The sequence below is a fragment of the Notolabrus celidotus genome, chromosome 14 (assembly GCF_009762535.1).
Source record: "Notolabrus celidotus isolate fNotCel1 chromosome 14, fNotCel1.pri, whole genome shotgun sequence".
In the NCBI taxonomy this organism is placed as follows: domain Eukaryota; kingdom Metazoa; phylum Chordata; class Actinopteri; order Labriformes; family Labridae; genus Notolabrus; species Notolabrus celidotus.
This window is the reverse complement of record NC_048285.1, coordinates 31,037,977-31,061,781: the sequence shown is the minus strand read 5'-3', so window position 1 is coordinate 31,061,781 and position 23,805 is coordinate 31,037,977. Positions and strand designations below refer to the sequence as shown.

The 23,805-nt window shown below is 41.9% G+C and overlaps 1 protein-coding gene across 1 annotated transcript in view; it reads right to left on the bottom strand.

The window, feature by feature from the left end:
* LOC117824880 (calcium-binding protein 8) overlaps positions 1 to 23,805 on the bottom strand; it is a 98,022-nt gene that overhangs the window by 42,438 nt on the left and 31,779 nt on the right. Inside the window, exon 4 of the mRNA XM_034700369.1 lies at positions 16,852 to 16,964. Coding sequence (XP_034556260.1) covers positions 16,852 to 16,964 — 113 coding nt within the window. The remainder of the gene's footprint in view (positions 1 to 16,851; positions 16,965 to 23,805) is intronic.

Sequence of the window (23,805 nt, the reverse complement as noted above, 5' to 3'; positions counted from 1 at the left end):
ATTCAAGATCTGAAAAAGGGATTTTCTTTGAGATCATGTTTTGGGCATTATTTGATTGGACAGCTTGAGAGAGAGAGGAAACGTGGGAAGCAGTGGGAGGGAGGTCATGCACCAAATCATGTCAGGACTGGGAATCCATCCCATGACCAGTGTGTCGAGGACTCTAGCCTCTGTACATGAGGTGGCCTGCTCTTTCTGAGCTAAACCTGCACCCTGTCTTTCTCTTTCACCTCACACCACAAATAAACAAAGCTCTGATCAGCACAACAATTCATCTTCAGGGGTTGTAAACTTTGTGCAGAGTGCCAAAGCTTTTAAAAAACAGAAGTCTGATCTTCCAGAAAGTCGGACATTAAGAATTCCACTCTGTTGCTGCACGAGGGAATTTATTTTCCATAAATATTCCTCCTGAGGGCTGCAATAACACGTCCCATTCTGAGTGGGCGTTCAGAAGGAGAGCACACAGAGTGATTGCAGTGCAAACGGCTCTAAAATAATCTCACTCATGCTGTTGTGTCAAAAGGTGTACGTGACCTGTAATCAGTCATTTCTCCTGCTGCAACAACAACAAGCAAATACAGCTTTGATCACATTGCTCTGGAAAATAAGGACAAAGAAGAAGTGGAGGTGCGTTTGAGACGTTTCAAGTGACGCTTCCCATTCTCATGAAGCCTACAAGCTTGTCAACTCTAAAATCTTTAGTTATGGAGCTGCAGGGTGCATTAGTAATACCCTGATGTTGCCTGCATGTTGGGAGCGTAGAACTCTATGCTCCCAACATGCAGGCTTGCTAGTTGTACCTAAAATCTCTAAAAGTAGTATGGGAGGTAGAACCTTCAGTTATCAGGCCCCTCTCCTTTGGAATCATCTACCAGTCAGGGTCCGGGAGGCAGACACCCTCTCCACTTTTAAGAGTAGGCTTCAAACTTTCCTTTTGGATAAAGCTTATAGTTAGAGCTGGATCAGGCTTGGACCAGCTTTTGTCATGCTGCTATAGGCCTAGACTGCCGGGGGAACTGGCACACTGACACACTGGGATCCTAGCTCACCCCCTTCCCCCCAACCCCTTCATCACTTACTTTAACTCTGCCTGTCCCATTAAAGTTACTAACCATAGACCTTTCTGGAGTCCCTGAGCTCCATTGTCTCGTAGATTCCTCTGAGCTGCCGTAAACGTCCTCCTGCTGCGGACGATCTGGACTCCAGCTGATACGGACGTGCTGGACTCCAGCGGCAACAGCTTCTACGACTCGTCTCACCACTATCACTTCTCTCTCTTACTCCCCTCTATCTGTCTTTCCAGACCCAACTCGGTCGAGGCATGATGGCTGTCTAACATGAGTCTGGTTCTGCTGGAGGTTTCTGCCTGTTAAAGGAAGTTTTTCCTCACCACTGTAACTAGTTAAATACTGTGATGTGCAATGCTCATGGTGGATTAAGGTGGGGTCAGACTGAGTCTTACCCTGTCTTGAAGTTGGGTCTCTGTTCATAATTTGACATAGTGTGGTCTAGACCTCCTATGTTTGTAAAAGCGTCTTGAGATAATGTTTGTTGTGATTTGGCGCTATACAAATAAAGATTGATTAATTGATTGATTGATTGATTGATTGATTGATTGATTGATTGATTGATTGATTGATTGATTGATTGATTGATTGATTGATTGTCCAATACTCCAAAACTATCAGGTTGAGTTGCATCGTGGGGGATGCAGGAGCAGGATTGTGATGAGGAAGATGACTTGATTAAATAAAGATGGCCCTGCAGCATCGTGAATAAAGCAGTGGTGTAAGGCTGCAATGCTGAATTGATGGAGTACTGTAGGGTGGGGTATCTGTAAACACGATCTGATGTCAGTAACATCTTTATCTCCTGTGGATCAGGAGAATCTGAAACAGCCAGAAGTGTAGATAAAAGGAAGAAACACATCTATTTAGTGTTGTTTACTGAAATTGGAAGCATTGATTAGTGTGAAGATTTCATGCATTGATTGCTCTTTGTAAGTTAGTTTGCAGAAATATAAGGAATAGTTGAAGCACACCGCAGAGACTTAGGGAGGCTGAGATGGGAGAGTATAGATTTGTGACTGAATTAGGGTCAGCATATTGTCATCCCTCACAAAATAAGAACAAAACTAGAGAAAGGGCACATCCCCCACAACAACAACACCCTCTCTCTCATCTGAAACAAATAAACCTTGTTGTCACTGAACGTCACTCAGTGGCTCCTGCAATCTCACAAACAATCACACAGCAAGGAGGAACAAATCAGGATCCATTATCTCAGATCTCTTTCACCACGCCGGCTGGATTGAATCCGTACATTGTGTTTAAAGAATCACCGACACTGTGAATCATGCAGCTGTGAGAGGTACTTCAGCGTTCAGACATAAAACTCTCTCAAACATATTTCTAGTATGCGAGAACATCTCTGGACGGGCAGACATAAACACTTGGATTTACACACACAGTACTAAACACATAATCCCCTCCAGAATTACGCCTGGCAGTGGGAGTCATTTCAGATTTGGAGTCTTTGAAGTCGGTTCTATGATAAGACATGAGTGTGCTGGGATTCTAGGAAAGGATACCAAACATTAAAGGGATAGTTTGTTGTTTTTTGCATGGGGTTGTATGAGGTACTTGTGAATAGTAAGTGTGTCATGTGCAGGGGATGCTGATCAGGAACACGTATGAGTTGCTTACACACTTAAACCAACATTAGTGTTTCTCAAAGGTTTAATCAAAAAGCAGAATGTCTCTCTGCAGTGTTGGATTGTGCTCCAGTGTTTCGCTCCTCTGTGATAGATAGATAATGGACGTAGTATCCGAGATGTCACCCTTCTGTTTCTGAAACGCTGCCTCAAGCAGATCCTCTATGAACTGCAGTTTTTAACACTTCTGCGTTGGCTTCAATTCTCACGGGTGGAGGTTGCTGCTTGGTTAAACTTCAGTGTGTGATGTGATAGTTGGAGACAGAGGCCCTTTAGTCTTCATGCACAGATACCAATATGTAAGTGTGATCCTCTCACAGACAAAATGAAGATATTTGCAGAAACTCTTCCAATCTCTTGACCCTGCAGCCAACTACCAGCCTGTCGCACTCTTCCTCCTTAAAAAGCTGCAGAGAGAAGTCTCCTGCATCTTTAATTACGACGAGCTGCAGTCCTCGAGTTGATCACAAACTCTTTCCAAACCCCTTCCCCTCGAGTGCTCCGTCTTCCACACAAACACTGACATAAACTGATCATCCAACTTTCAAAACCACCAGTCAATAAAAAAACAAGACTCTGCTGAGAGAGAACCAACCGCTCCAGTGAGCCTCACAAATCCAGATACACAAGCCTCTGCAGAACAATGCTTCTTTTAGAGCTCATTTTTCAAACCAGAGCAAACAAGACCTGCAAACTGAAGACAAGTGTTCCTCCACGTGATGCCAAAGATATAACAAACTAAAAGCATGCTTTTGGTTTCTGGTATTAAATAAAGAAATGTCTGGTTTGAGTTGGGATTAATATTTCAGGAGCTGTAAACATTCAGTAAACTCTAAACTTTATGAATAAGTTATGAGCATCAATTTGTGTTTCAGGACGAAAGTGTAATCCTGCACTCAAGATATTATTCTGTAAACTGCTGGCAGCTAAGAGCAGGTAGTGTTAACTCAGTCACAGAGAGTTCACTGCAAACAGGTTTCACATCAAAGCACACCTGCATGAAGATGACACAGTATGAGGAGCAGCACAGATATCATTAAAAACTGAAGGCTGGAAGAGCTGAGTCACACGGAAGGATTCAGGTGGGATGAAGCAAACAGTGGTATGACAGAGCTGGAGCAATATAACTAACGACAAATGTATTTTTAAATGAAATGAATAAGGATAGTGTGCAAAATATAAGCATACAGAAATACCATGTCATTAAGTGGCTCAGAATCGGGGGCAGTAGTGGTTCTTTCAGCTGGCTGCCACCGGTCATAAAACAGAGGGAAGGGGAAGAAGACGCAGCAGAAGAAGACTCGGTAACCAGCTAGCTAGCAAGCCTTTACTGAAGTGTGTGGCTATGACTGTAGCTCAAATCAAATCAGAGGAGATGACAGATGAAAAGTTAAGTACTCTACCTTAAAGGGGACATATCACGCTTTTTTCATCAATATATATTGGTCTAAGAGGTCCCCAAAACATGTCTTTAAAGTTTATGCTCAAAAAAACACTTTGAAATCAGATTTTGGCATGCCTGAAAAGTCCTCTTCTTCATTCCTCATCAGAACACTCTGTTTTCCCTCTGACCACGCCCCCTCCGGAAAAGGATGTGCCTCGGCTCTCCAGCACGTTGATCTAATGTTTACATGTTGGCTGAATATACACGGCTGCTCAGAGATCGCGTTACTTCAACCCTCTGAATCTGATCCAGAATCTGATCCTGACGGAGAGGCGCCTGTAGCAGGACCTTTCTGAACGATTGGTCATAGATTTAGTGTTTCTTGTTGTTTTATTTATCAGTATGTAGACGTTTGTCTTGGTACACAGCTACGAACATGTAGCTATGTGGCTATGCTAACTAGCGCTAGCACTTATCCATGATAAATAAAAATCATCCACTAGATCTTCAAATCTGCAGACATGGGGAGTAAAACCGACCTTTGTGTTTATTAAGACAGCCTACAACTAGCATGCCTCCCTCCTAAGCTCCTTGTTAGCACACATTTGTGCAGGTAATGAAAAACGGAGGAGGGATTCAGTATTATTTTATACAGTCTATGGGCTGAACAAGCTCCGAGCTCTGACTCCGTGACAGACCGGATATTGTTGTTACGTAACAAAAACACGGAAGTCTGAAACGGCTCGTTTCACACACATTTACAGAAAGGTGGAGAAATCAGAACAGGGACAGAATGGATTTTTTTCATTCTCGGGGGGTTTGTAGACAGGGACACATATTTCAGGTAAAGAACCATTAGAAAGTCAATTTTGCATGATATGTCACCTTTAATGTGAAATTTGTTTCCACGCCAAATTGGGAGTTTTTGTGGATTTTGTAAAAAAAGGATGGTGTGTTTGCTGATGAGTGACGAAAAATCACATGAAGAGGAAAATGGTGAGTTTCCGTTTACAAATTTTAATCATCTATATCCCACGAGTTAGAGCAAGTTTTAAGATTAAGCATTAATGTTTTATATGATTATGTTTTTACACTGACAGAGCATTTTTTAAGACATAAACTGAGTAGGGACGGGCAATCATTTTCACATATATTCGAATATTCGTTCACTTATTAAAAATTGAAGAGTTACTTTGAATATTTTCTCATTTTAAAAAAACAATTTTGGGGCGCAGGTGGCCTAGCGGTCTAAGCGCCCCACATACAGAGGCTACAGTCCTCGTTGCAGGGGTCGCCGGTTCGATTCCCGACCGGTCGACCATTTCCTGCATGTCTTCCCCAGCTCTCTACTCCCCATATTTCCTGTCTCTCTTCAGCTGTCCCATCAAATAAAGGCAAAAATAGGGATGGGTACCTTTCACATTTGAACCGATACGGTACCGATTTTCTGTACTTTTGCGTGTTTATGTGGTAATAAATGTTAATTTGTTTAATAATAAAATCTCAAACATTTTTTGATTCAACATATTTTTTTCATTTAACATGAAATGAACAGAAACAGGATTATATAGGTGATTAGATATATTAGCTGACACGTGCTCGTGGCGTCTAATTGCTCTTTCGGGAGTTTATCAATGAACACATATGAACGCCTGCGGACGGGAAAAAGTCAGTTCTCCGTCTCTTTATAATAACAGGACACACAACTTACTTGTTGGGCATTCACGCACACAGGAACGGTTATAAACAGGGCAGGTAGTCGGAGAAAGAGAGTCCGTCTCAACCATAGACTGTAAACAGGGCCGGCTCTTCCAATAGGCAATATAGGCAAATGCTAAGGGCGCCGTGGCCTCTAGGGGGCGCCACAAAAGAGGGAAAAAATACCTTAAATATAATTGTATTAAAACTAGTTATTACTATTAACTCTTCAAATGGAAAAGCTCACATTGATTCAAATGTAAAGCAATGGGGCGGCAGAAAAAAAGAGCAGGAAAAACGTGAGAAAGAAAGAGGTAAAGTAAAGATACAGTCATAACATGAAGCAAGCATCAGTTGTACGCAGTTATTACAGTGGAATAGCAAGTTGTTAATTGCTTCTGAGCGATTAGCCTCAACATTGTATGCTAATCAGTAAATAACCAGTTTTATATTTCTGTAGCTGAGCGGCATGGAGAGGTCTTTACTGTTATGGATCATTTGTATAGATTAAACCTACTCAGTAGGGGTCTACATTGGCCTAATCTATGGTTGTTTTATTTACATCTGGCATTCTGGCGAGCTAACGTTTTTCCTGCTTTTAATAGTCAGTCAAAATACTATTCCATCTTCAACACTTCATATATCTGATTTTTAAGGCTAGTTGTTGGTTATGTTAAAGTTCATATTATCTAAAGCATGTTAATTGTTTTAAACTTTACATTTCACTGTAATGACAATAAAGTTGTATCTAGCAGAAACAATGCATGGTGTATTATACATGCATAGTAGACAGGTATCAGGTTTTTCATTTTTTTTCAAGGAATCATCATTTTTATATAAAAGCTGTAACATTTCCCTTCTCTCTTCAGACATACTTTTGAGATATTTAAGTCCAGCCTCTGCAAATGTTGGGTGCCTGCAAATGTACCGGTGCCTGGTTGTAATACAGTATTCCCGCCAGGCGGTGACTATAGAGCGTCTTAAAGCTGTTTGCTTACCGCATTAAACAACAGAAGAAGAAGAATGCTAACTGCATTAGATAGCAAAAGAAGTCGCTAGGATTTTCTCCCTTTCTGAGTCTCAGACTGTAAACACACACGCCACACTGTGTCACAGAAACACCGACGTAAAGATCGAGACAGAAGCTGACGACTACTAGCAGCACCTCTTCCTGCTGCTGGTTAACAAGACTGCCACACAAAGGGGCTGTTAATGGGACAGGTGTGTGGGGGTTATTATTCGAATAATCGTGGAATAGATGCCAATGGTTATCGAATAGTATTTTGGCTTGAAATACCCATCCCTAAAACTGAGACACCCTAAAATGTCTTCAACGCAACCATCCAGCTACTATCCACGTCAAATCTGACAGTAAATCTATAAAATGATGTCTAACCTCAGACTCAAAGCTTGAAAATTCCTCCAAGAAAGCTTCAAATTGTTTTTAAAAATCTAGCTTACAGAAAAGGTTCTTTCCCAAACGCTTCTCTGCAAGTAATCCATCCTCTACAGTCCAACACAAATACAAAATCACTTTATAATACACTGTATTTCCTCACACTCCATTTTTCTTAAACCCTCTCACGGCTACAATCCGCACCCTTACTGATATTCTTTATAGATTTTCACCTCTTTCATAACGCAGACCTTTCAAACTGTCTGCCTCAGGAGACTCTGCTGCTAAAGTTTCATGAGTTTGGGGATGAGGAGAGATATGAGAGAGAATATCACAATGAAAGCAGAGATACAAGACAAAAAAAGAGTCACCTCGTGCCCCAACAACTCCCCGTACACCTCAGACATGTTCTCAGACTGGTAAAGAATGTGGAGCCAGCTTTGATTTATTTCAGATCTTTACTGCTTGTAAGAAAAAAGGAACGTACAGCCTGACAGGAAAAGCTCTGTTCAGCAAATCAAAAGAGTTCAACATGAACAACGGGTATCTTAAGGCTCCTGGATTCAGTAGTTTTACATCTAACAGACCTTGTGTTGCTCTGTATAGAATAATACCATTAAAATTCAACACATGTTGTGAATAGTTACTGAGAAACATTTGGGGAACACAGAAATGATCAATGAGTATATGAGGGTTGTTTACAATCACTCAGAATTAAGCACTATAGAAAATTATGAGTAGGGAACAGAGCAAGGAATAAGTTGCATCATTACCCAGCTGTGTTAAATACTGGATCCTGATTGGTCAAAACTCCACAACAACAGTAGTAATTCTCAATGCAAAAGTTATACCAGGGACAACCTGATAAAAAGGACTCTGTACCTTCTTCCAGACGGTAAAAGTTCATACTCAGAGTAAAGGATGTGCAATGGATCTAAAAGTTCTCTCTGAGCCTGCCCAAGAGCAGACTGCTCATAAATGGCCTGTAGGGAAGGGTTGCCAGTCTTTCCTCTGACCGTCATGGCAGTCTGCACCAGGCCAGAGAGTTTGGTTTACCATACCATGCTGTCATCCCGCACCTGATAATACTCTCCAGTACAGCCTGATCACACATGTCATATCCAATCAATCCACTGAAAGTAGTTTGTCACATTTCCCCCCTCTGCCTGTTGACACTGTGGTAAAGACGTTAGTGTCCATCTCAGGCTGGTCTTGAGAGTGGGGAGATAATGACAGTTAGCGGGCACAGATGTGAGAGCAGCCTGAGGAGCTACTGGACCCCAACTATCTCTGAGAGGGAAAAGTGGAGCAACATCCTGTCCTGCAATCCAGACGACTGCAGAGCTGGAGAGAGCATCTCTTAGCTGCTGATCTCTACAAAGGCACTTCAGCAACAATGTTCAAAGTTGAGACATTTGCCTTATTTATGTTTAAAGTTTTTTTTTTTATCTGCACCATTAAATGTTTTTTATATATATATATATTTTGGGGGCTTTTACACCTTTATTTTATAGAAGAGTGGACAGTGTAGGAAACTGGGAGAGTGGGGGAATGAAGAGGCTGCAGGCTGGATTCAAACCTTGGCCATCCACTACATGGGCATGCAACTTAGCCATAAGGCCAAGTCTGCGCCCCATTAAATCATTTTAAAACAATTAAAATTATCTTTCAATCAATATTTAGTGTCAGCTTGTTCATACCTTTATCAATCAATCAATCAATCAATCAATCAATCAATCAATCAATCTTTATTTTTATAGCGCCAAATCACAACAAACATTATCTCAAGACGCTTTTACAAACATAGGAGGTCTAGACCACTCTGTCAAATTATGAACAGAGACCCAACTTCAAGACAGGGTAAGACTCAGTCTGACCCCACCTTAATCCACCATGAGCATTGCACATCGCAGTATTTAGCTAGTTACAGTGGAGAGGAAAAACTTCCTTTTAACAGGCAGAAACCTCAGGCAGGACCAGACTCATGTTAGACAGCCATCATGCCTTGACCGAGTTGGGTCTGGAAAGACAGATAGAGGGGAGTAAGAGAGAGAAGTGATAGTGATGAGACGATGATGTTGCCGCTGGAGTCCAGCACGTCCGTATCAGCTGGAGTCCAGATCGTCCGCAGCAGGAGGACGTCTACGGCAGCTCAGAGGAATCTACGAGACAATGGAGCTCAGGGACTCCAGAAAGGTCTATGGTTAGTAACTTTAATGGGACAGGCAGAGTTAAGTAAGTGATGAAGGAGTTGGGGGGAAGGGGGTGAGCTAGGATCCCAGTGTGTCAGTGTGCCAGTTCCCCCGGCAGTCTAGGCCTATAGCAGCATGACAAAAGCTGATCCAAGCCTGATCCAGCTCTAACTATAAGCCTTATCAAAAAGGAAAGTTTGAAGCCTACTCTTAAAAGTGGAGAGGGTGTCTGCCTCCCAGACCCTGACTGGTAGATGATTCCAAAGGAGAGGGGCCTGATAACTGAAGGTTCTACCTCCCATACTACTTTTAGAGATTTTAGGTACAACTAGCAAGCCTGCATGTTGGGAGCGTAGAGTTCTAGAGGGGTAATAGGGCACTATGAGCTCTTTAAGATACGAGGGTGCCTGATTTTTAAGGGCTTTGTAGGTTAAAAGAATGATTTTAAATTCTATTCTACATTTTATTGGGAGTCAGTGAAGAGAAGCTAGCACTGGAGAGATGTGCTCCCTCTTCCTAGTTTTAGTCAATACTCGAGCTGCGGTGTTTTGAACCAGCTGAAGAATCTTTAGAGACTTATTGGGGCAGCCTGATAAGAGGGAGTTACAGTAATCTAACCTGGAGGTAACAAATGCATGGACTAGTTTTTCTGCGTCGCTCTGAGATAGGAAGTGTCTAATTTTAGAAATATTGTGCAAGTGAAAATAGGCTGACCTTGAGATTTGCTGAATTTGGGAGTTGAAGGATAAATCTTGATCAAATAGGACTCCTAGATTCCTAGCCGAGGTGCTGGATGCCAGACTAATGCCGTCTAAGGTACTTATATTATTAGAAAAAGTCTCTCTGAGGTGTTTGGGGCCAGTAACAGTTGGTAGCTGGGTAATAAGCAGATGTTGTACAATGGCGGTAATGCAAATTGGAATCTAGACAGGGTGAGCAAGACCAGGACGCTTCCTGCAGAGACTATAAATAACCCCTTACTTCATCTATCATGGTGAACTGATAGTTTAGAAATATTTGTAGCTTGAAGTATCCTTTGGTTTATTTTCTCCACATTGTTGAGTTTATTACTCGAGTGCATGAGGACATTTTTCAGGGACAACTGCTTCCATTGCTCATACAAACTCAGGAGTATTGACATCCTCTTCTTTTTGGGTTTATTATCTGAGAAAAACTTGATGAGCTGATGGCTGGAGTATCAGGACATTGTGGTGAAATACAATCAGTGAGCTCTCTGTATGGATCCTGGAACAAAATGTTCCAGACAACCTCCTCAAGTTGTTTTTGTTTTTGGACACAATCCCATTTAGTTTGAGCTGCACAGAAGAAAGATAAAACAGATCAAACTAATATGAGACTATATTTAAGTTTCTAAAAAAAGAGAGAAGGTTTGAGTGTACCTAGAATAAGTGGAGTGCCAGCTCAGTCTGTTCTTCATGTGAGGAGAGATGATACTCTGCGTTCAACATCTTATGAGTTTGCAGAAGTTATGAATGACTGACAGCACGTTAATCTGTGTTTCCCCCGGTCTCATTCGGAGCTTTCTGTGTTCTGCTTTGTGCTCAGGTCAGTTCGGATGAATCACCATCTGCTGGATGAGTCATAATCCTGCTCAGGGATTAATTAGTACAACCCAAGTGGCATTGACCTGTAATTAAAAGCACAGAGGAGTCCTGATCTTACTAAGTGTGTCCTCCTGTCCTGAGTAACGATGTTCTGGAGGTGTGTGATGATAAGTATATACATGCAAATAAAGCTAATACTCATGGTTAGTGCTAATTCTGGAGATAATCATCACAGAAGGTATAAACATATCTTTCAGACTTTAACAGCGTGTTGGAAATGTGTGAATCATTCTCCCTGCTAATTATACCGCTAATAGCAACACAGAGGAAAATAAAATGTTTGCAGTTGTTCAATTACGAGCTCATAATATTCCAGACGGGATAATTAGACACATTAGCAAAGTGTTCATGAGCAGAGACGAGTGAGTAGGAAGGTGAGCGTGTGACAGCGGGTGAATCATCCTCCCATCACTCCAGTTGGTAAGGATGTGACACTTTGAGCCTGACATTAGTCGAATGTGAAAATCTCTCAGCCGAGGAAGAAAGCGAACTGCTCTCAAGAAGCCTGAAAACCAGAAACACAATACGAGGATCAGACCGGTTCGTCTGCTCTGATGTAGACGCACTCCGACAGCCTCAGCAGAGGAAAAATAAATGCTTTACTGTAAAATCCCACAAAATGCCAGATGGAGGGGAATGTAATCAGCGAAACACTGTCAAATGCTTTGATAACAGTGGATTTTAATCAGGGTTACACAAACCCTCCAGCTAAATGCTTTCAGCGTCGCCTCGTTGTTGTCTGCTCGTCGTGATTCATGTTTTTAAAGCCAAACACTGAAACTGATGCAGACTTTAGTAAAGAGGGATGATCAGAGGAGGTTAGAAGATTTACTAAACAGCTTAAAAATATTGTGTTATGACTCTTCACTGACTGCTTGACTTTCTGATATCATTATGAAGGTTACAGCCTGATTTAAAACAACAATTATAACCTGCTTTGAATCTTGTAATAGTTCTACAATGTGCTGCGAGCTGCTGAGTCATGCTTTAATAAGAGCTTTCATTCTTCAAAGATCATTCAAATGAGACATGCAAAATGAACGTCAAATGTTAGACAAGTGTTTTAGGCTGATATTGACTTTTCCTTTGTATAAAGTTATGAAAGGAATTTGGAGCAAAGATCCTGGGGAGTACAGAGACTAATTCATCACATCCTACAGACGGCAAACCCTGCAGTATTTCTTCTTCAGATCAGAGGAGTCCCACAGGGCTCTGTCCTCGATCATCACCATTTCCTTCCATCAGGATATTTTTTGCTGCCTTTTTTTAAATTAGTTTTTCTAATTAGCCCGTATATGGATCTACACAAGATGATAGCTAGCTAACAACACAGTTTGGTCTTGAGTAGGGATGACCACAATTAATCGAGTATCGATTAATTGATTGTTAAGAAATGACTCGAAACGCGAACAATTTTTCGTCACGTGGAACAAACATCATGTGGTCTCATATTACACTCATCTATCAGGGAGGTGTTCTAAAGGTGACATATCACGCTTTTTTCATCAACATATATTGGTCTAAGAGGTCCCCAAAACATGTCTTTAAAGTTTATGCTCAAAAAAACACTTTGAAATCAGATTTTGGTCTGCCTGAAAAACCCTTTTCTTCAGTCCTCCTCAGAACAGTCTGTTTTCTCTCTGACCACGCCCCCTCAGGAAGTGGATGTGTCCTCAGCTGTCAGGCACGTTGATCTAATGTTTACATGTTGGCTGAATATACACGGCTGCTCAGAGATCACGTTACTTCAACCCTCTGAATCTGATCCTGGCAGAGAGGCGCCTGTAGCAGGACCTAGGAGGCATCAGTATCATTTTCAGTCTGTTTCTCAGCCAGTTCAAAACTCCTCACAGGGCCTTTAAGGACGCTTGAGCACTCCATGTTTGTGTTTAGCCAACGAGGCCAACGAGGCATCCAAAAGTTCATGTGTGTGATTCGTTACTCTTCATTAACTGTAGTGTTAAATTTAAAGCCTTTTAAGTTCTGATTTTAGAATTGAAAGGGGAAAAGCATTAAATCCTCCTAAATGTGAAACCAAGACATTTAGAGCTCCTCTTCCTGACGGCTCTGCAGTGCATGTTGGTAATTAAGCCTGCCCCCTCCATGTTAAAGGCCCCGTGAGGAGTTTTGAACTGGCTGAGAAACAGACTGAAAATGATACCGATGCCTCTTTATGACCTTCAATAGGAAACAAGACCATCAGCAACAACACTGACACCTTCTCTGTAGTCATAAACCACCCTGGGGGGGTAGGTTTTAGACCAGATGATGGACATCTCGCTTCAGAAACAGTCTTTATTTGACTGTTTTCATGGAAAATAATCACATTACCTGATAAAGTTGACTGTTAAAAGACAACAGGATGAGGTTTCTGTTGAAAAGACTACTTTTGCATGTATAGGACAAGAGATAAGAGGTATCACTTTGTCCACAAGGGGGCGCCAGAATCAATACAAAACAAAAGTTCCTCACAGCAGCTTTAACAGATGGGATATGAGTCAAACTAAGATATCAAAATACAAATCAAAGAACTTTATCTCAAAGATGGTTCATGCCATTAAAGTTAGTATTCATATTTGGGTATTTTGGCTTCACTTTTCGACAATGGGAGGAGGTAGAGACACTTTTAATTTGGAGCAAGAAAACAGATATATTGTCTTACTTCTGTTAACCATCACAAAGGGAAATTTGTTTCTATGATGGTAGAAGCGTTAGAGTCTTTTTGAAATGTCCATGATTTTAGGACTTAATGAGGCAGCAGTGTGAGCTGTCAGGGTTGATGGTTTATTCAGTGTTTGCTGAACTGTTGGGTGGGCTTTTGAGCAGACAGTGTTATTTTCCCTCATGTTTACTTGAGCAGCTAAAACCATTTCCATTCTTCTGTTGTCACACAACCGTTTCACTGCATGCATGTTCTGTCCTGCTGCACACACATCAGGTTTATCAGCCTTCTTTCCAGACATTTGCACCTATAGGTTTAAAAGTCAAAATGCTCCTTGTACTTCCTAAGTCTAAATCTTAGAAGCGTACAAAACAGTTCCAGCAAAGTGACAACAACAAATAAAACACAGAAAGACACTGAGTCACACATTTCACAAGCTATTACAAAATAAACTGAGCAAAAAAAAAAACTCCAAGAAGGGAATCATCTGTGCAGCATGAGGAGGAGAAATCATGATAAATCAAGGACTGGGTGCATTTTCTCCTGTGAATGTGCTCCACACATCAAGACGAGGTGTTCAATGATTCAAGCTCTGAGGCATGAAGTCATCAGACAAGAAATGTGGGTTTGTGAGTGTCGAGTAACAAACCCCAACCCACAACCACAAACCCAAGGGTAAGAGAAGCTTTTTCAGGCCCAAAGCCTCGCGCACACCAAGGTCAACGCAGCAGCCAAACGGAGCTGGCAGCAGATCTGCTCAGACTGCACTCAGACCTCCAAAGACTTGTGTCCTCACGATAGAAACCACAAGCTCCTGACCTGCAGAAAGAGCCCGGGTCAGACCATGATTACATCAAGGAGGACGGGCTCGCCAAGTGTTACTATCACAGCCAAATGTCCCCTTCTTTCCCTCGCACCTGCTTCATTTGTCATCCTTCCATGTTCTCTCACTCTTCCTACTGTCTCCACATTCATCACTCACAGTCGCACACGCTCCGAGTCACTCCAGTTCACTCCCGCTTTGACATTTCCTCATGTGTTTCTGTTCCACGGCTTTCTTTTGACACCGAGTCTCTGCAGGTTCTCAGGGCCCTTCAGGCTGTCCAAAGACACATCTGTCAGAGTCACATATTACCATCATCAGTCACAATATTACTCTACGGCGAGTATAAATCACTTCTGTGGCACTGCCCTTCAAGAGAGAACAGAAGCAGTGCCAGGATTGAAAAGACGACTCTCTGGTTTGTCCTTAAATACACCGGTCTGAACCCAAAGATCCTGCATGGGAACTTTCAATCTTACAAACTCTGAGGTTTATTGGGCAAAACCTCAGCTCACGAACAGATATTGAATTTAAAAAGAAGAAGAGGATATGAAGTATTTCTTTTGACTGTTAAATGCATCACTGCACAACGATGGAAACCAACTGGATGAGACCTTACTAGACTAACGGCCGAATTCCACCAGATCCGTGTCCGGTCCGTCTCTGATCCATCACGGCACCGGATCTGATAGGTTTCTTATCTAGTGTGGAATCTCGCTTAATTTCCTTATTATACTCATGTATTTTTCTTGTTATATTCATGTATTCTCTCTTAATAGTTATATTCATATGTTTTCTTTTTGTATGACTTATCAAGTAACAAGCTAATAGAAGGGTATAAGACCAGCGATCTGTGCAGTTCCTAGAAAACATGTTTGACCGAGGTCAGATCTATTCGCCTCAGTATCACAAGGTCAGTCAGCCAGGATGTGGTAGTTCATCTTTGCTGATTTGCTTTGCAAGCACAGGAAATGTTAGCTCGTGCTTTTAATTACGGTTGTATGTAAGCTTTGGGGATTTCTGGCTACCAATGCCACGCGTTTTATGCTAAATGAATAACCATATGTGTGCACATTTATAGTCTTCTATGCATGGTGGCTTATAGGTCACAAGACTGATGTATGTCTCTATTGTTTCCGTGTGCTATTGCTCTAATCGACACCCTTTACCCTTAATTGCAAACCACACGCTTCCCTCCTCCCCGGTGCACGAAGAGATGTATAAATAACTGAATGTTTCTCTAATCGAACAGAGAACTTCGGATGCTCCATGAGTACGCTGTAACTTCTCTCTCACGCTGCGTGAATAAACTTTGTGTGTAAACTTTTATACTAAGTTTGAAGCCTCATTTCTGGTCACTGCTCCGCTGGACGATCGCCTCACGCCGGGCCACGCCACCACACTAGTCAATGTGTTAACTTCCACTGGATCCGCGTCTCTGATCCGGCAGATCGGAACGCAATGGATCAGATACACAAGACTTCTATTTTTGCCTGATGCCGGAGCACGACGCATCAATCTCAACAGAGCAGATGGAGCAGGACAGGAAGTCAGGCACCAAAACAAAATGAAAACATCCTGTTAATTTTCAGAATAAAACACTCTGTGTTATCACCAGATCGTATTTCACTTAACTACAACAACAAACCAAAGTCATGATGAGCGGAGCCAGGCCTGGAGTCAACAGGTCAGAGGTTTTCAGAGGACCAGATAGACAACATGGATGAGGAGAGGAGGAGGAGAATCCTGGATTCAGTGATTGCCTTGGGAAAACCTTGGTCACATGACTCCAGCTGTCCGGCAGTCCTGCGCAGTGCTGTGTTCCAAAACAACAACCTGTGGGTGTTGACGGGTGAGAGAGCACGGAGCCGGACTGCAGCGGATCTGGGACAGACCGGACACGGGTCTGGTGGAAGTCCCGTGTAAGAGCCATATTGTTGAGTAATGCTTTTAGTGAGGGGCTCGTCAATGAGGTCAGAAACTTGAACATTTTGAAGTCTGTGGATGGTTTTCAGTTAAATTTGAGGAGTAATGTCTTTAAGGCTAGACAGCAAGTCCTGCTTCTTTAATATTTAATTTATCATGTCATTACTTTGAGTTAAAAAACATCCAAAGCCCTGAGGTCATTTTGCAAACTCAGAAAAACCACACCTTTATATAACAACAGCTTTGAATGCTGGAAATGTTCCAGGAAATAACTCTGAAGCTGAAGTCTGAAAATCATCATAATGGTTCGTAGCTTGTTCTACTCTGCAGTGACAATTTTCCAATCGAGACACACAGCCTCAGCCTCTCCATATCCGCTCCACGTCATCGCTTATGACTCAGCAAAGTGTTTCTGAGAGGACAAAGTTTTACCTGCCAGAAGATGGTATCTATTGTGCTGCCCAGGAAGCCCTCTCTGGTTTCAGACGACAGCAGTTTGGGTCCGAGGATCGTCATGAACTCGTTGAAATCAACCTGTCCATCACCTGAAACAATGAAAGACAGACAGGTGAGTGGAAGCAGATTAGACATACAGTATCTGTCACTTTCAAATCCCAAATCAATCCTCCATCTGTAAAAAAGCACAATCCAAGCTGCAGCAGAAAGGTAACCTCTGTCTTATTCCCTGTTTGTCAGTCAGTCCAGCTTTCATGCTGTTGAGTCTCAACACCGTCCAGCACAGAAGAAATGACTCAGACACTACGATCACAGTCCTGCTGGTAGCTCTTCATTGGTTTTGGAGTAACAGGAGAAGCAGAGAGAATGACAATGATGTTTTGGTTGTCAGCAGCTCCAGCTGATGTTCAGTCTGCAGGTTAATGTTTGTGACTGCTTCAGAGTAAAGGCGAGGGGAAAGGAGGACATGAGAATGAACTTTGAGGATTAAACAGGTGTTCAGCGTGGACGTGATTGCAGCCTGCAGGGTTGGGAAGGTTTCTCTCTACAGTGTTTGTTGAATCAAGTTATTAAACCCTGTGTTTGAGCTAAAAGAGAAATATGGTTCCTTTGTATGTCTTTGTTGTTCTAGTAAAATACCAGCACGCTTCAAATCCCACAACTCAGTCTCCTCATTTACTACAGAGACAAAGATAGTTAATACAATGAGCTCTGACAAGCTCTATTATGCTGGATATGAAGCAGATCAAAGTTTACAGCAACTGAATCACTCACAACATTGACTCCCTGCTGTTTGAATCCAACACTGATCCGGGGAGCCTGCTGATAGTTGTTGAAGTTGCTGCCAAAACAAATCATCAAAACTCTGCAGACGACAACCGATCCAAACCAACAGCTCATGACTGCACATTGAATCTTTTCTTTCTGAGATGAAAGTTTTCATAAGCCTCGTGAGGTTTCCGTCTCTCCCCCTGCAGAGTTCGTCTGGTTTTATAGACTGTAAGTCTGGATGAATCAAACCGGCGCCGACAGCTCTTGCTGTTTGGTACAGAACGAGGCAGTTGTGTAAAAGAGATGTGTTGAATGTGTAAATTTAGTGTTGCAGGACGGACCACACCAATCTGCCCTTCCTACTGTCCCTCTCCTGGTACGTGGAGACCATTCCAAACCGTGCTGCCACTGTAACGGTTAATGCCACTGACAGCACTCGTGTCCATGCATATTCAGCAGGGCAGATGCGTAGCTCCAGGCCAGATGGAGAGCGTTGAGATCAGAGGATGCCAGGACAGCTGGACGGATGGTTGATCGGGGAGATAAAGGTGGTGGGGTCTATCAGGTTCAAGGTAAAACAGCATGAGGGACACTGTGAGCACCGACAACAGGCCGGTAAAGTAAGAGTTATTTAAAGCTCAACCAAGTGCATGCATGTGCCAATTGTAGTGTGAAAGAGGTTTTAAAGCTAATTTTCTGCATGGTTCAGCCCGGGTTCTCTCATCATACATAGTTTGAGCAGCAGGCAGCGGGTTGGAGCAAAGATCTGACAAAACTACTGAATATGACCCTCTTACATCAAACAGCACGGAGACACTGTATAAGACTAGATGCTGAAATCTGAAGAGTTCACTAAGACAAAAACAGAGCTTCAGAAAACAGGGTAATGATGAAATTCAGGTGACCAGGAGGATAACAGCAGCTCTGTGCTCCTGTTGCTCTCTGTCTGCTGGATGCGTAGGCGGTGATTTTATGAACAGGCCAAAAACAAACCGGAGTATCTGAAGACAGAGGAGGAGAAGAGCTGCTGAGTTTTTGGATTAATCACATACATGTGCTCTTTGGAAACCTCAGGGCTTGCTGTGTTGAATTCTTATTGTCAAGTAGTGGATGCATGTGTAAAAGAGTGATTTTAGATATTAAACCAGATTGTATCCAGTAAAAATATCTTAAAAATTGCAGATGTGTTGTAGCCTTCTCAGGTCTTCATCAGGCAATTGTCAGCAGTGGCTTGCACACCTTTGCTAGGTCCTAATTTAAGTTCTGTTTAAAGACAAGGAAGTGATGCTTCATCAGTATAAAGGCAGTTAAAGTGGGATATTATAGTATCTTTGGGTAAGCATAAAGAGGCGGTATTATGCTCAGGCTTTATATCATCTCTCTGATTCCTCTGTAAACTCTTGACTCATCTCTGGCTGGTGTCTTTCTAAACCCTCATTTCAGCTTCAAGTTTGAAGTCATGTTACTGTCTCTTTAAGGTCCCTCCTTCCCCCTTAGAGCTCACTTTCTTCTATTTGGCCAGCTCTCAAGAAGTCTCCTCCACTGTTACCAAGCTACAAAGTCACCGTCTTTGAGTTTAACAGAGTTTTTTTTATATGAAATGACAAATTATGAAATATCTATCCTATTAGTAGGATGAGTTTCTAACTCAAGACCTTACCTTTTTAATCTTGCTTTTATTAACTGAGTTTTATTCTTATGACACTTTTATTTCACTTTTGCCACTTTTTATTTTATTATTTTTTAGGTATAGCATCTTATTTTCTTATATGGTTTAATATTTGTGCTTTATTGTCTTAGAAATGTATTGAATTTTGGTGAGTTTAATTTCCTGTGTTGAGTTTTAACACCTTATTTTACCTCAGTAAGATATCATGTGAGCGTTTCCTCAGTTCGTTCAGCAACTTCTTTTTCTTTTTATTTATTTATTTATTTTATTATTATTATTGTTGCATATATTGGGATCTTAACCTTAGGATTGTGGGGTGGGTTTGGGGTCGGGGCTGGGGTTGGGATGAGGGGTCTTTTTATTTTTATATATATATATTTTATTTTTAAAATGTTTTCTTTTTGAAGTTGTTTTTATGTACAGCACTTTGTGTTACAATGTCATTGTATGAAAAGCGCTTTATAAATAAAGTCTGATTGATTGATTGATTATGGACCCATGCAGGGTCATTTAAACCCACTAACCCACCAGGTATGTTCCTATAAAGAACCACTGAAGTCTGATGTATAATATTTTGGATATTAAAGGTGACATATCACGCTTTTTTCATCAACATATATTGGTCTAAGAGGTCCCCAAAACATGTCTTTAAAGTTTATGCTCAAAAAAACACTGAAATCAGATTTTGGTCTGCCTGAAAAACCCTCTTCTTCAGTCCTCCTCAGAACACTCTGTTTTCTCTCTGACCACGCCCCCTCAGGAAGTGGGTGTGCCTCGGCTGTCCAGCACGTTGATCTAATGTTTACATGTTGGCTGAATATACACGGCTGCTCAGAGATCACATTACTTCAACTCTCTGAATCTGATCCAGAATCTGATCCTGACGGAGAGGCGCCTGTAGCAGGACCTTTCTGAACCATTGGTCACAGATTTAGTGTTTCTTGTTGTTTTATTTGTCAGTATGTCGACGTGTGTCTTGGTTCCCAGCTACTAACATGTAGCTATGTAGCTATGCTAACTAGCGCTAGCACTTATCCATGATAAATAAAAATCATCCACTAGATCTTCAAATCTGCAGACGTGGGGAGTAAGACCGACCTAGCACGCCTCCCTCCTAAGCTCCTTGTTAGCACACATTTGTGCAGGTAATGAAAAACGGAGGAGGGATTCAGTATTATTTTATACAGTCTATGGGCTGAACAAGCTCCGAGCTCTGACTCCGTGACAGACCGGATATTGTTGTTACGTAACAAAAACACAGAAGTCTGAAAAAGCTCGTTTCACACACATTTACAGAAAGGTGGAGAAATCAGAACAGGGGCAGAATGGATTCTTTTCATTCTCAGGGGGTTTGTAGACAGGGACACATATTTCAGGTAGAGAACCATTAAAAAGTCCATTTTGCATGATATGTCACCTTTAAGGATAGAAGTTCCACAGGGTGAAATATTGAACTGCACTAATTAGTCTCATAAAAAGCCGTACTGTAAAAAAAATAACTCACACTGCAACTCCTTCACTCCACTGTGTTTGTTGTTACTGAATAAACACAAACAACCCTCAGCCCTGAGTAACAGAGTCTTTTCATAGCTTCACCTTAAAAACCCTGTTCCCCTCTCCTAACTCATCACGATCGCATGCCAGCTCTGGTTTTGATGTATCTGCAGTTTGTGACAGCTCAACTCTACGCACAACTCTCTGAGTCACTTTGTGTCTGTCAGAGTCCAAACCACCTGCGCTTCTTCCCCGCTCTCTTCCTGCGTTATGTCACAACCAGGCCTCCTGTCTCAGCTTGAAACAGCATCATGAATTATTGAAGACGGATGCCGAACCCTGCTGCCCATATAGTAAACACAACAGGACACATCAAACTAAATGTCTCTGTTGGTGTTTAGATGGGACATGTAAACATCCAAACTTAAAGATGGAGTCAGATAAGAACACGACATCAAGGACAAAAGCACCAAGAGAGTGAAGATGTGTGCTCTGAACAACAGGATGGTGCAGTGCTGTGATCTAGAACAAAGAAGTGTAGTCACACCTCCCCATGAAGGACACGCAGAGCTCAATAACAATCTCCAGGATTGGCAGAGATGAGCGCAGCAGATAACCTGTCAGTATCTTCTGGATATCAGGTGGACTTGGCTGCTGGACTCTGAATCGATGGCTGTGACAGAGGATCCAATCCTCACAGCTGCCCACTTGGCTGAGATACAATCATTACCATCCGTTCTTATACGCCTTAATGCTCGTCCTCTCCTCTGTGCAGCGTCCCCGTGATCACCGGCTCGCTGTCACCGTGTCAACGTGCACGCATATGAAGAGATCATTTCACAAGCGGCTCTGAAGACAATGAAATAAACGGCAGGCTGGATTCTTCACACTTCTCTCTGTCACTTTAACAGCACGTTGTGAAGACTGATCTCATCTTGTTTTAAGAAGTGTGAGCTGAAAGTGAACATACCGGCCATGTTTCCATGAGGACAGAGGTGAGAATGAAATAAGGAATCAATGATTGATTGTGGCTACACCTTAGATCATTAATCTTAAAAATACTTCTTGATGAGTTTGATTTAGAATCTAAGACATGATAGGATTGATTTTAAGATTCTTTTATTGACTTTTAAAGCACAACATGGACTCGCCCCTCTCTGTATCTCTGAGCTTTTATCCCCCCACAAACCTGGTCGCAGTCTGAGATCCTCTGGCAGTGCTCTGTTAGCTGTTCCAAGGAATCGACAGAAAACTAAAGGGGACAGGTCTTTCTCAGTCAGAGCTCCATCACTCTGGATCAGCCTGCCAGAGGAGATCAGACCTGCAGTCAGTCCCGTGTTTTATGTCGTTACTCAAGACATATTTTTACAGGAAAGCTTTTATTGTGTGATTTTATTTAATTTTAGCTCTGATTTTAAAGGTCTGTTTTATAAGTTTGTATGTTTCTAAGTTTAATTAAATTTTGCTTTGCACTTCTTTTTGTTTTAATTGCCCACTGTGAAGCACTTTGTTACCTGTATTGAAAAGTGCTATAGAAATAAAGTATTCTTCTTCTTCTTCTTCTTCTTCTTCTTCTTCTTCTTCTTCTTCTTCTTCTTCTTCTTCGTAGTAGTAGTAGTAGTAGTAGTAGTAGTAGTAGTAGTAGTAGTAGTAGTAGTAGTAGTAGTAGTAGTAGTAGTAGTAGTAGTAGTAGTAGTAGTAGTAGTAGAAGTAGTAGTAGTGGTAGTGGTAGGGGTATTGATATTATTATTATTATTATTATTATCATTATTATTATTATTGTTTCTGGTGCTTTATTTCATATTGAAGCATCATTAAAGCTGGGGTTGGTAATCAGATTTAGATACACTTTTTGTCATACTGGTTAAAATGATCTTTATGTCCTGATGGCAATCATTACATGATTTGTTCCTAAAAAAGAGTGAAAAAAAACTGCTATCTACAGCCGGAGTAAACCTGGGAAAACACCAACCAATCACCGTTTTTTGGCTCCCCAAATTTTAAACCAATCAAATCCCGTCCAGCCGTTCTGCCCTCCTCCTGCTCGTACATTTCCCCGGCGTGCACTCCTCCGAGTCCCCGTCTCCTGCCTCTACTTCCCCTGACTCTATTTACTGCCCCTCTCGCTCGTCCTCGGGCCTGTCCCCTCTGACCTGATGAGGTGCTTTGCTCAGGACTGTAGTCCGGATCAGAGTCTAAAAAGCTCTCACCAACAAGCAGAATAATTAATGACGTTCAGTAAGTCCTACAGAAAATATACATGTACTGTAGCGTCCGTCCGGACGCTGTAGTGATGACGAGCCGATTCGTGAACACGTTGAGTTTTAATAACCGGTCACTGTCGGCCGTGATCACGCCAACCAACAAAACAACAATCAAAGTTTGAATGAATGAAGAACTTCTCTTCTCTCTCCCACTCGCACACTCTACACCTCTCCTGATGCCTTCACTGACCGTCAACACTGTAGGAATTAAGAGCATCTACACTGAACATGTTTAACAAACAGTAGATCTGTTACAGTATTATATATGTGTTATAACTTAACTCCTGATGTCGTGTCACTGGTACAACTGGATAATGCTAGCATGATAGTTGTGAGTACTAACAGCAGCCATGTTTGTTTGTGTTTTTAACTTTCACTATGATAATGTTTTGGTGAGGACCGGTTTTGAATCAGTCACCATCATATGGTCGAGAATCAGCGGCGCTCGTGCATGTGAGCGGGGGGGCGTCGTTTTGGAGGAGCTCCAAGGGAGGAGGGGAGGGGTTAGACGGAGTCATGAGGAAAAGCTACATCCAAATTCATGCTAGTTTTCCGAGACTACCAACCCTAGCTTTAAAGAAAACGTTTGCATCCTTTATTTGACAGGAAGAAGTTTTGTGTGCACACCGTGTCATGCACACATGTCTGTGTCAGCTTTTCAAGAAAGATGGAGGTGTGTACCAACATTTTTAAATTCTACATACATTTATATGAGAAAAAAATGTGCTCTGT